Below are 13,708 nucleotides of genomic sequence, written 5' to 3'. Positions count from 1 at the left end.
CTTGGGTGACAGAGACCCTGTCCGAAAAAGAAAAAAAAGCCAGTGACTTGCCAGCTGAGAATTGGGCTGAGAATAGAATGGCCAACCCTATTCACAGGCTGCTCATCTGCTGATATGTGAAAGTTATCAGTAGCCAGTACATGCCACAGATCTGTGTGAGCTGTGGGAATGCACATGGCCCCGCCAGCTATGCTCATTCCTAAGGGGCAAAGACCGGGCCTGGCTGTTCAGTATAGACCTGATCTCACATAGGCATTTGGCAAGCATTAAAAGATAGCATCTGCTCACTTAGATGAGCCAAAGTGAGGAGCAATTTCTGCTGAAAAAGCGGTGACAGGAGGGGCATGGATCATAAAATTTTGAAAGGGCAAGAGACAATGTTTACTGGAGTTTTTAATCACTTTTCTTGTGTATATGTGCCTCCTGGAGAGGGAACAGTGGACTTTATTAAAGGATTAAAAAAGAAGAGAATTATAGTATTTGTCATTTGTTTTTTCATTCATTCATCACTCAAAAAGCATTTACTGAGCGCCTGCTGCATACAGGAGAGTATTCGTGTACATGTTTCCACGAGCTTGAAGCTACAGCAGACTCCCTTCCTCCCCTACAGAGACTGACATATTTCCATAGATGACCCGGTCACCGTGTTCCGGGGAAATCAGCCCTGTCTGGGGCTGGCTTTGACTCTCCTGTTGTCTTGCCAACAGCCATCCTTACCCCACCTGGGATGGAGATCACCAAAGATGGCTTCCACCTGGTTATTGAGCTGGAGGACCTGGGGCCCCAGTTTGAGTTCCTTGTGGCCTACTGGAGGAGGGAGCCTGGTGCTGAGGTGAGACTCCAGCCTTGGCCTTTGGGTCAGGCTTCGGGAAAGCAGGCACAGATTTCTGAGGGTGAGCAAGGGAAGGCGGCCCCTGCTCACTGGGTGGCCTGGGGATGAGCAGTCCTGGGTGAAGTGTGCAAAAGGTGAGTATGCTGACCACCCCATCAGCCTCTTCTCCAAAGAACTGCCTTGGTCCATTCAGTCATGCCTTGGCTGGGAGCATTTCCAGGCCAGAGCTGCTGAAGTGTGGGGCTGCCCCCTTACCCTAAACTCTAACATAGTTGGACCCACAATATCTTTTCAATGCCTTTTTTCTCCCTCATCAGCTCATCTCCTCAGCCGCTTAGGGGCAGCAGTCAGGATTTCTAGATCAACAGGATGATTTCAAAAGCACACAAGGCTGGTACAAACCTCCTGAGGGTGTGTGTCTTGGCAGGGTGAAGAGGTAGAGGCAGGGATCCAGGAGCTGGCTTATGAGTAACCCATCTAAGTATGAGCAGGTGAGCCATGCAGAGTGCCCAGGTGGGTGCTGCCCTCCCCATGGGAAGGGTGCTGCAGCCTGGGATGGGTGGGAGGCCAGCCTTCACAGAGGGAATAGCCAGACAAGCAGCAGCAGTATGAGGAGTGGAGCACGAGCAGGAACTAGGGGACACTCAGACCTGTGGAGCCTCTTTCCAAGCATGTGGTGACAAAGCTTAGAGGCCCACTCCAGGCAGCACAAGCAAAGATATGCTTTATCACAAGGACTAATACGGTGCAATAAGGAGCTCTCACAGATCTATGAACAGAGCTGGCACAGGGCCAGGCTACAGCCTCACCTACCCAGGGCCTTTGCTCCCCTCTGGTGGGTCCCTGCTCTTTCACATTTTTCTAGCTTATTCCAGGCTGTGATCCCTCAACAATGCTTCCTACTCATGCCTATGATGTGCCCTCAGCCCCTCCAGGCCTCTCGGGCCTGACTTCTCCTCACTGTGTCCTCTCTCCTTTGTCCCTGCTTCTAGCTCTTGGTATTCAGTTTCCCGAGAGCAAATCCTCAGAAGAAGAATCCAATTGGTCTTGCTCGTCTTATCAGGCCAAGCTTCAGGGGTTGCTGGTAGCCAGCTCGCCCCTGATTGGACCCTTCTCAGGCCAAGGGTACCCTTGATCTTATAGCAGTATCTGGAGTCAGAGCACGTGCCTCACCACCCATTCAAAGAGGGCTGTAGGTTGGGTAGCTTCCCATGAAAGGTGGTGTGGGCAGGTACAACATTGGGTTTCAGTATTTACCCCCGCTAGGCAAGAGCCCACGGTAGGATATGGCATTGCCAGCCAGGCAGATGGAGTAGTGCTGGGGACAGGGCAGAGCCTGTGCAGGAGGAAGCATGCAGTTCCCTCAGATTCATTGGGATGGAGCCCACTACCCACCCTTGGTAACTGGCAGGGCCAGGGCTAAGAGGGGAGCATGTACCCTGAGTCATCTAGGCTTGGTCCAGGCAAGCCTCCACAGGCTCAGATGCAGAGCACAGCCTCAGGGAGGGGCATGGAGGTGGAAGGGTGAACAGACGGATGGACAGATGGGTGGATGAGTGAGGAGGTGCTGCCCATGGCTCCACTGCACTGATTCCCTGGCAGCAGTGGCCATGCCAAGCCCCTGCTCAAGTCAGGGTCTCTGCACAAATGTTACCCTATCAGAGAAGCCTTCTCTAACCACTCTGTTTAAAGTGGTGCCTCCTCGTTACCATCTCTTTGCTCTGCTTTTTCCTTCACAGTCCTTATCACCACCTGATGTGTATTTTTTTATTGTCTGTTTCACCCCATGTATGCTCCATGAGAGCAAGGACTTTGTCCATTTTGTTCAATGCTAGGTCCCTGTGCTTAGAGCAGTGCCTAGCACATAGTAGGTACTTAATAAATATGATTGAATGAATGAGTGCCTGAATGAATGTACGCGTCAGAGGGAACATTCTGTGTGCATCTGGAAAGGAAGTATCTGCAACTTTCCTTCCCTGGCACTTTTTGCCCTTTGCAGTCCTGCTGCCTTCTGGGAATAACTGTTTTCTTTTTCATTTTTGGAGACAGAGTCCTGATCTGTTGCCCAAGCTGGAGTGCAGTGGCACGATCTCGGATCATTGCAACTTCTGCCTCCTGGGTTCAAGTGATTCTCCTGCCTCAGCCTCCTGAGTAGCTGGGATTACAGGCGCCCACGACCACGCCCGGCTAATTTTGTATTTGTAGTAGAGATGGGGTGTTTCACCATGTTGGCCAGGCTGGTCTTGAACTCCTGACCTCAGGTGATCTGCCAGCCTCAGCCTCCCAAAGTGCTGGGATTACAGGCGTGAGCCACCGCACTTGGCCAATAACTGTGTTTTCTGGTCTGTCAAAGGAACATGTCAAAATGGTGAGGAGTGGGGGTATCCCAGTGCACCTAGAAACCATGGAGCCAGAGGCTGCATACTGTGTGAAGGCCCAGACATTCGTGAAGGCCATTGGGAGGTACAGCGCCTTCAGCCAGATAGAATGTGTGGAGGTGCAAGGTAAGGATGCCTTCTCTGTCCCTGGAGCCCTGCACAGGTGATAGCCTCTCCTGGCGTATCTCAGAGGCCTGCTGGGTTCCTTTGGTTCTGAGTTTTTCCTTGATTTCACTGACCTCCCTCAGGGACTGGGTGGGTTCCTATGGTGAAGTTATGTTTGTCACTCTGATTCCCCTAGAGGTGGGAGTCCACCCCGGGGCTGGGTGGGGTTGCGAGCAGCTGTCTGAAACACTTTCCCCCTCAAAGCTTCCTAGGCCTGGGGACCAGGTGTTGCAGGACTGGTTTATCAGATAGTTACCGCCTGTGAATCAGAGCGGGCTGCAGGAGAGGCAGCCACAGGCTTCAGAGGGTCAGACCTTGGAAGGAGGCGCTCCACTGTATAACACCACAGCCTTCTTCATCTGGAAGGGACCTTATGGAAAGCCCAGAGAATCCTCTTGTTTGAGTTACTCTTTTCCCTTGAATATTTTAAGGTCAGAAAACCTACAACGTTTAAAAACCCTTTGAAAAGAAGCAAAACCAAACAAGAGCCTACATCCCATGATCCGTCACTCAGACATCATTAGTTACATTTTTGTGTGTAGCCTTTTAGTCTTTAAAAAAAGAACTATTATCTTTTTTAAAAGACTAATTATTGTCTTAATTATGTAGTATATTTATTTATTTATTTATTTTTCTTTCTAAAAAAATGTATTCTGTTTCACATGTAGAGACAAGGTCTTGCTCTGTTGCCTGGGCCTTGGCCTCCCAAAGAACTGAGATTACAGGTGTGAGCCACCATGCCCGGCTCATTTAGGGCATCACCCTTCAGTCATTGCCATGTGTAGGCACATGCTGTAGTCCGATAACATATACATTTTGCGCCTGCTTTTTCACAAATATCATATCCATAACATTTTTCATACAGATTTCCTGATTACTATTTTATGCTACTTTATAAAATCATACAAGTCAAGCTTGCTTAACAATCCAAACAACACCAAAGCATATAAAGTAAGAGGAGGGCCAGGCATGGTGGCTCACACCTGTAATCCCAGCACTTTGGGAGGCCGAGGCAGAAGGATTGCTTGAGCCCAGGAATTCAACACCAGCCTGGGCAACATAGCGAGACCTCATTTTAATAAATAAATAAAGAGGTGAGTGTGCCCCATTCTCCCGCACATCACTCAGGAGGTTTCCGTCAGTGAGTTTGGCGTTTAATCTTCCAGGCGTTGTCTGTGTGGTACCAGTGCTCACACACATAGATGGGGTGATATTGTACCTATTACTCTGTACGTGGCTTGTCTTCACTCAGTAGTATATTGTGAACGTCTTTTCATGTCAATACATATGGATTTACCTCATTCTTTTTTATTATACTTTAAGTTCTAGGGTACATGTGCACAACGTGCAGGTTTGTTACATATGTATACATGTGCCATGTTGGTGTGCTGCACCCATTAACTCGTCATTTACATTAGGTATATCTCCTAATGCTATCCCTCCCCCAGTCCCCCACCCCACGACCGGCCCCGGTGTGTGATGTTCCCCGCTGCTGTGTCCATGTGTTCTCATTGTTCAATTCCCACCTATGAGTGAGAACATGCAGTGTTTGGTTTTCTGTCCTTGCGATAGTTTGCTCAGAATGATGGTTCTACCTCATTTTTAAAGGGCCGGGTGTGGTGGCTCATGCCTGTAATCCCAGCACTTTGGGAGGCCGAGACAGGTGGATCACCTGAGGTCAGAAATTTGAGACCAGTCTGACCATTGTGGTGAAACCCTGTCTCTATTAAAAATACAAAAATTAGCCAGGCGTGGTGGTGCACGTCTGTTATCCCAGCTACTGGAAAGGCTGAGGCATGAAAATCACTTGAACCCAGGAGGCAGAGGTTGCAGTGAGCTGAGATTGCGCCACTGCACTCCAGCCTGGGTGACGGAGCGAGACTGTCTCAAAAAAAAAAAAAAAAAAAAACCATATGTATATGTCAATATATGTAAATGAAAGGCTGTTGCTCTAGTTCAGATGTTGCTAAGAACTGACATGTATATAGTTGTTTCCTTCTTTGGAATTAGTTTTTGGAATTAAAATTTCAGGAGTTGGAGAGAAGTGGGGATATGGGCATGAAAAAAACAAAGAATGAATAAGACCTACTATTTGATAGCACAATAGGATGACTATAGTCAGGAATAACCTAATTGTATATTTTAACATAAAGAGTGTAATTGGATTGTTTGTAACTCAAATGATAAATGTTTGAGGGGATGGCTACCTATTCTCTATGATGTGCTTATTTCACATTGCACGCCTGTATCAAAACATCTCATGTACCCCATAAATATATACACCTACTATATACCCACAAGAATTAAAAATAAAAAATTGCAGGAGTGGATGAAAGGGTATGAACACCTGTGTATCTCTTGATGCGTACCACCAAAATATTTTCCAGAATCATTGAAACAATGTACAGTGCCCCCAGCCACAAGTCCACCAGCTTCCCCAGTCTCATTGACTGGGCTACCCTTCACATTGCAGGGGAGTAGCCTGGCCCAGAGAGGCTAATTGAGTTGCTCAAGGTTACATAGAACTGAGAGATGGCAAAATAACCTGTCCCCTCTTCCGCATCTCCAGATGCTCAGATCTGGCCTTTTCTGCTACAATTATTTGATAGAATGACTGTGAGCTTTGGAGCCAGTCCTACCTGGGTAACCTGGGGTAGGCCACTTAACCATTCTGAGCATAGATTCTTCTTCTATAAAAGCAGGGATACTCGCACTCATTGTGAAGAACACGCAACTACACGTCCAGCCCCCAGCATAGTTCTGGAAGGCAGTAGTAGCCCTAGCACACAAAATAGGGGCTTGATATATTGCAGTTATTTTCTGACTGTTTTCTGAACCATTTCCTCCATAACATGAATCAATGCCAAGAGTGAATTGTGAAACACACTTTGTTTTCAGTTACCGCCCAGCCCCATTCTGTGCTGTTCTCTTTCAATACCTCCCCCTCATCCTGCCCAGGGCTTGGCACTCCGCCTTCCTCCTGGCAGTGGTGCCAAGGTACGTGCTAACACAGCAATTGGCTTAACACGTGATACTCCTCCCTTTTGTGTCACAAGAAAAAGATTTTAATCTTCCCTGGGGCTTTCTGGAAACCATGCCTTAATCTGGATTCTAGAAAAATGCTTTTAATGGTGGTAATTTTGGTCACTAGGGCACACATCAAATCTCAGAATGCTGGTATCTGCCGTCTTAGCCAATGTGCAAAGTCAACTCCAGGAAACTGGGGGAGGCTCAGGATTGAAGTTTTAATCTTCGCTGCTGTTTTCTAAGCCTGTTTTTATCTTTTGTTTCCAGGAGAGGCCATTCCCCTGGTACTGGCCCTGTTTGCCTTTGTTGGCTTCATGCTGATCCTTGTGGTCGTGCCACTGTTTGTCTGGAAAATGGGCCAGCTGCTCCAGTACTCCTGTTGCCCCGTGGTGGTCCTCCCAGACACCTTGGTAATAGAGTAGTTCTTTATTCCTTTCAGTATAACACTGACCAGATGTAGTTTGGGCCTTAGCTGGGCATGGGCACATGTTTCCGTGTTTCTATTATGAGATTATAGGCATCTGCACAGAGAGGGGAGAGGAATACTTATAAAAGACTTCATTTCTAACTAGAGGTACTGGAAGAAATCTCCCTTCTCCAGGGCGTGGTGACCTTCCTGAGGCAAGCCACTTCTGCTTTCTCCCAGGGCCTGGGATGGCAAAGAGAGAAGATGTGTTGCAGCCCAGGATGCTCAGCGTTACAGGAGTCACTCATGGTCTTACCCTCCCAGACTGGCCTGCTGAGCATTCTTGGCCTCTTCCCACAATTGTAACAGCAGCTACACCCAATAACATGTTCCAACCCAACTTATTCAATTCACATGCCAAAAGCCTCATTGTTCTCAGAGTGAAGAAGATGTACATGGGAGGCATGGACTGTGCTTTGATTTTGGTGGGGTAGGGTGGGGTGAAGGGACAGCAACCTGGACCTTCATAGTGACTGCCTGAGTTAGGGGACCCTACTTGTATTTTTAGATCCTCATGAGGTCAGAATTCTTATCTTACTCCTGAGGGCCCTGGACCACAGGTCTGGGTCTCTCCAGTGGGTATAGGACCCATGCACCCATGCAATGGTGGGGGAAACGCAAAAGTAGGCCTCCAACAGCTCCCCCATGTTCTCTGGCTGCCTCTCCAGATGTTTCCCCCCAATCCCCAGACCTCAACCACACAAAGCAGTGCAATAAAACAAAACAAAACAAAAACAACAAAAACAGAATCAAAAATCCCCATCTCTGTCACCCTAGGGAATTCTCACAGTTCTCTCCTGGGAAGAGGGAGCCAGCGTCAGCTTCTGAAAAGCAACTAAAGCCAGAACTACCCGCAACTTATACACGCCCATAGCTCCTTATCAGCCTGGAGTCACTCTTTCTGAAAGGAGTCATCCTTGTGACATCTCTGTGGCCCTGCTTTCTCTCCCTACACAGGAGGAGTAATTCTCACTATAATTCAGTCTTCAGGACACCCCTCCACTCTGTTATCCTAATGCCAGATCTCCCTTCTTTCCCATACTTCCAGGTAGTCATAATGACGTTAGCTGATACTAGTACAGAGCTAAGTGCCAGATACTGTTCTAAGGCTTTATATTTATTGACTTGTTTCTTTTCATAAAGCTTGGCATTGTCCTTTTTATCAGTTCCCCCTCCATCCTTCTCTGAATCACTGAATGGCTTACTGCTATGCATAAAGGCAATGGGATATATCAAACCCCGGGGAACAGGGGGGGCCTTTATTACCCTTTAGCAAGAACGTGAGAGTCTCAAAGTACCTTGAAGCATAAAAGGATATGTATTCTGCAGTTATTGGGGAAGTGTTTTATAAATATCAATTAGGTCAAAATGTTTTGTGGTATTGTTCAGATCATCTTTGTCTTTTTTTTCTGTATAGTTGTTTTAATGTTGAGAGTAGGATATCGAAATGCCACTATGAGTGTGGGCGTGTCTGTTTCTCTCTCTTTTTTTTTTCGAGACGGAGTTTCACTGCTGTCGCCCAGGCTGGAGTGCAGTGGCACAACCTTGGCTCACTGCAACCTCCGCCTTCTGAGTTCAAGCAATTCTTCTGCCTCAGCCTCCTGAGTAACTGGGATTACAGACGCCTGCCACCACACCCGTCTAATTTTTGTATTTTTAATAGAGACAGGAGTTTCACCATGTTGGCCAGGCTTGTCTCAAACTCCTGACCTCATGATGCACCCACCTTGGCTTCTCAAAGTGTTGGGATTATAGGCGTGAGCCACTGCACCTGGCCTGTTTCTCTCTTTATGTCAGATTTTCCTTAATGTATTTTGAGGCTCTGTTTTAAGTGTATTCACATTTTGACATTTAAATGTATTCAAATTTTGTTATGATTTCCCAAGTAGTGGAGTCTTTTATCATTATATGTTCTTCTTTACCTCTGGTAATATTCCTTAGTGTGATATCAGTATATCTTTTTTTTTTGCTTACTGTTTGTATGGTATATCTTTTTTATTTTTTTACATATTTTTACTTTAAATCTATCTGTATATTTATATTTAAGGTGTGTCTCTTATAGACAGCATATAGTCAGTCTTTTCTGTTATAATTATTTTTTGGTATAAATCCATTCTGACAACCTCTGCCTTTAAATTGGTATTTTTAGTCCACTAACTTTTTTTTTTTTTTTGAGACGGAGTCCTGCTCGGTCACCCAGGCTGGTGTACAGTGGCATGATCTTGGCTCACTGCAACCTCCACCTCCCGGGTTTAAGGAATCCTGTCTCAGCCTCCTGAGTAGCTGGGACTACAGGTGCACGCCACTACACCTGGCTAATTTTTGTATTTTAGTAGAGACGGGATTTCACCATGTTGATCAGGCTGGTCTTGAATTCCTGACCTCAGGTGATCCACCCGCCTTGGCCTCCCAAAGTGTTGGATAACAGGTGTGAACCACTGCACCTAGCCTCCATTAACATTTAATATAATGATTGATATGGTTGAATTTAGGTCTGTGATTTTATTTTCTTTTTTCTTTTTCTTTTTTTGCCCTCTGTTCTTTTTCTGCCTCTTTTTGGGTTAATTAAAATTTTTTTTTGAATTTCACTTTAGTGACTTTTTAGTTATTCTTCTTCACATTACTTTTTCATGGTTGTCCTAGGAGTTACAATATACATATTCTTAACTTTTCACAGTCTACTTAGAGTTAATATTATATCATTTCACATGAAATGTAAGAATCTTGGAATAATTTTTGCTTTATATAGTCATATATATTTTTAAGGTATTTAAAATTATCTTTTATATTTACCCACATATTTACCATTTCTGGAACTCTTTCTTCTTTTCTGAGATCTGCATTTCCATCTGGTATGGGCTTCCTGTCATTTTATAAAACCTCTTGACTTTTTTTGTTATAGGTTTAGTAATGTAGATCTGCTAGTGACAAATTCTCTTAGATTTCTTTTATCTGAAAATGTCTTTATTTTGCTTTCATTCTTGAAGGATATTTTTGCTGGATTCTTGGTTGACAATTTTTTCTTACTATATTTTCATTTTAAATATTAATTATAACATTTCAAAAATAATAACATTTTATTTTAATAGAGATGGCATCTTGCTATGTTGCCCAGGCTAGTCTGGAACTCCTGGGCTTAAACAATCCTCTTTCTCGGCCTCCCAAAGTGCTGGGATGACATGTGCAAGAGCCACTGCAGCCAGCTCTTACTACTTTAAAAGTGTTGTTTAATTGTCTTCTAGCTTGCATTGTTTTTGATAAGAAAACAGCCATGATTTTTTTAACATCGTTCCCCTATGTGAAATGTGTTCTCTTTCTCTTGCTGGTTTTAAATTACCATTGGCTTTCACCAGTTAAATTATAACATGCCTAGATGGGGTTTGCGTTATATTTATCTTGCTTATAGCATACTGAGCTTCTTGAATCTGTACATGTATATATTTTTAAGCTACAATTTGGAAAATTTTCAGCCATTTTTTTTCTGTTTTTTTTTAGAGACAGGGTCTCACTCTGCCACTTAGGCTGGAGTGCAGTGGCATGATCATGGCTCACTGCAGCCTCGACCTTCTGGGCTCAAGTGATCCTCCCACTTCAGCCTCTTGAGTAGTTGGGACTACAGGCATGTGACAGAGCAACCAGCTAATTTTTAAATTTTATATAGAGACAGGGTCTTGCTATGTTGTCCAGGTTGGTCTTGAACTCCTTGGCTCAAGCAATCCTCCTGCTTTGGCCTCCCAAAGTGCTGGGATTATAGGCATGAGCCACTGCACCTGGCCACAGCTAATTATTTTATTTTTTGTAGCGATGGGGTTCTCCCTGTGTTGCCCAGGCTGGTCTGGAACTCCTGGGCTCAAGTGCTATCCTTCTGCCTTGGCCTCCCAAAGTATTGGGCTTAACAGACATGAGCCACTGCTCCCAGCCCATATTTCTTCAGGTATTTTTTTTTTTTTGTCTCATTCTCTTCTCTCCTTCTGTGAGTCCAATCTTATTTATATTAGACCTTCAGATATTGTCTCCATAGATCCCTGAGGCTCCATTTGTTTTTATAAAAAACTTCTTTTCCTCTTCTTTATTCTTCAGATTGAATAATTTTATTAACCTATCTTCTTGTTCACTGACTCTTCTGTTATCACCAGTCTGATTTTAGGCACGTCTAGTGAATTTTGTATTTAAATTTCAGATATTGTGTTTTTCAATTCTAGAATTTCCATTTGTTTCTTTTTTATAGTAAATATTCTCTGCTGAGATTTTCTATTTGGTCATTTATTATGAGAATATTTTCTTCTGTCTTTGAGCATCATTATAATACCTTTGTCTGCTTTACTTTAAAATCTTTGCTAATTTCACCAGGTAGATCATGTCAAGGTTGGCCTCTATTGATTGTTTTTTATTTGGTATAGGTCACATTTTCCTATATTTTGTATGTCTAGTGATTTTGGATTATAGTCTGGATACTGCCAACAATATGTTATAGAGATTTTGGATTCTGTTATGTTCCTCTGAAAACTATTGATTTTTTTGTTTGTTTATTTGCTTTAGTAAGCAGTGAGTTTGGAAGAAAGACTCAACTTTGGTCTCCTATGCAGTAGGCAGTTGATATCTATTGAACTGTTTAGCCTTAGACAGACTGGTAGGAGCTTTCCCGACACCTGCACCTCATACAGTTCAAAGGTCAATCAGATATTTGGGCAGAATTTATGTACAGAATTGTAGCTCCCCTTTTCTGGCTCTCTCCTTTTTGGGATTTTTTCCTTTTACTTTCTAACTTCTGTGTTTGCACCAGTCTCTGTTTTTTGGCTTTTCAAAAACAGTAAGTCTCTTTATGGCACCAAGTGGGACCTGCCTTCAGGCAAAGAGCTGTGAAAAATGGAAAACTCACCCAGTGACATTCCCTTCTTCCAAGCATGAATTTTTAGTTGCTCTACCATGATTTAAGGAATCTGTTTTTAATATTTGGGTTAGTTTAAAAGCTGTAATCTGAGGAGTGTTGATCTGATTGGTGCTCTCCTGACATAAGTGGAAGTAGAAACCTGCAATAAAAGAGGAATCCCTTGACCTAATCCAAAGCGATGGTAATGATAGGGAGCATTTCTGGCTGAGGCATATCAATAGCTCTTCTTTCTCATACATGGTAAAAAGCTCAGCCTTCCTCAGCTGGGCTCCACCAGGTGGTCTTCTGCTGTGATTTCTCTCTGAACTCTGCTGCCCATGCTTACTCTTACAGGCAATTACACTCTTAACACTCTCTCTTATGTTTTCTCTTCTAGTTCTATCAGGGGGCCAGAAGAGTTTTTCTCTCTACCTCAAGATCAGGGGAATGAAGATCTTCCCAAGACCCAGTGCCTTGTTAGTGAGGAACAGGGTAAAGAGACAGGGAAAGTATCTGTAAAGGGTTAATAACTTACAGGATTTCAGGTACACAAGAAGAGTCCTCAACTGGTAAGATCTCCTAGGAATCCTGATGCATCATGAGCCACACCCTAAAATCAGCTTTTGGAGAAAACGAAACAGCTTAGATGAGACCAGAGACTGGAAGACTCTATAACAGTATCACCAATTTCATCCATGGCAGATAGACATAACTACCCTTGACTACTTTTGCTTCCCTGTTCTCTGTTACCATTCTTCCTACATCATTCTGATGGCTGTTCCTACGTGCATTCTCTTCTGTAAGACTTTTAAAATTTATTCTTATTTCACACTAAGATTTTTAAAGTGGACAAATTCTCTGAGTCTATGCATTTCCCCACAGTGCTGTGTGAGAAGCAGATCACTAGTGTCCATTGAATCCCACACACATTCTTGAGCTGTGAATCAATACTGCCACCTTCCCTCTCTCCGCTATGACTTTAGCATAGCCTAGCTGCATTTCTACATTTGTGTTACTTACAGATAATACCCCAAACTATTAAAAAGTGATTTCTAGCCATCCTTGCAAAGTCGACTCATCTTTCCAACTAAACCATGGAAAATTACCAATCAGAAATCCTTGAAAATTCTTCAAAAGGATCTACTGAGTTTGTGTTTAATTTATCTATATGGATAAAACATTTAATGTCTACATCTAAAATTTTATAGTAGGTGATGGTTGCACTCTGAAATGTGACATTAAGAATTTTTTCCATTAAAGTTTATATCACCAAGTAACAATCTTTTTTATTATTATTATACTTTAAGTTCTACGGTACATGTGCACAACCTACAGGTTTGATACATAGGTATACATGTGCCATGTTGGTTTGCCACACCCATCAACTCATCATTTACATTAGGTATTTCTCCTAATGCTATCCCTCCCCCAAGCCCACCCCCCGACAGGCCCTGGTGTGTGATGTTCCCCCCACTGTGTCCAGGTGATCTCATTGTTCAATTCCCACCTATGAGTGAGAACATGTGGTGTTTGGTTTTCTGTCCTTGTGATAGTTTGCTGAGAATGATGGTTTCCAGCTTCATCCATGTCCCTGTGAAGGACAGGAACTCGTCCTTTTTTATGGCTGCATAGTATTCCATGGTGTATATGTGCCACATTTTCTTAATCCAATCTATCATTGATAGACATTTGGGTTGGTTCCAAGTCTTTGCTATTGTGAATAGTGCCACAATAAACATATGTGTGCATGTGTCTTTATAGTAGCATGATTTATAATCCTTTAGGTATATACCAGGTAATGAGATTGCTGGGTCAAATGGTAATTCTAGTTCTAGATCCTTGAGGAATCACCACACTGTATTCCACAATGGTTGAACTAATTTACACTCCCACCAACAGTGTAAAAGTGTTCCTATTTCTCCACATCCTCTCCAGCACCTGTTGTTTCCTGACTTTTTAATGGTTGCCAT

The 13,708-nt window shown here is 43.8% G+C and overlaps 1 protein-coding gene across 4 annotated transcripts in view; it reads left to right on the top strand.

Moving 5' to 3' along the window:
• The window catches only part of IL20RB (interleukin 20 receptor subunit beta), a 47,071-nt gene that overhangs the window by 23,324 nt on the left and 10,039 nt on the right, over positions 1 to 13,708 (top strand). For all 4 annotated transcript variants that reach the window (XR_009211568.1, XM_058433353.1, XM_032143497.2 and 1 more), the window contains exons 4-6: positions 708 to 832; positions 3,186 to 3,336; positions 6,670 to 6,812. Coding sequence is in view for 3 of the 4 variants with exons in the window: in XM_058433353.1 (XP_058289336.1) it covers positions 708 to 832; positions 3,186 to 3,336; positions 6,670 to 6,812 (419 nt within the window). In the remaining variant the exon portion in view is untranslated. The remainder of the gene's footprint in view (positions 1 to 707; positions 833 to 3,185; positions 3,337 to 6,669; positions 6,813 to 13,708) is intronic.

Source organism: Hylobates moloch, unplaced genomic scaffold (assembly GCF_009828535.3).
Source record: "Hylobates moloch isolate HMO894 unplaced genomic scaffold, HMol_V3 SCAFFOLD_22, whole genome shotgun sequence".
Taxonomy (NCBI): Eukaryota; Metazoa; Chordata; class Mammalia; order Primates; family Hylobatidae; genus Hylobates; species Hylobates moloch.
Note: the sequence above shows the minus strand (reverse complement) of the source record. Positions and strands in the feature narration are given on the sequence as shown.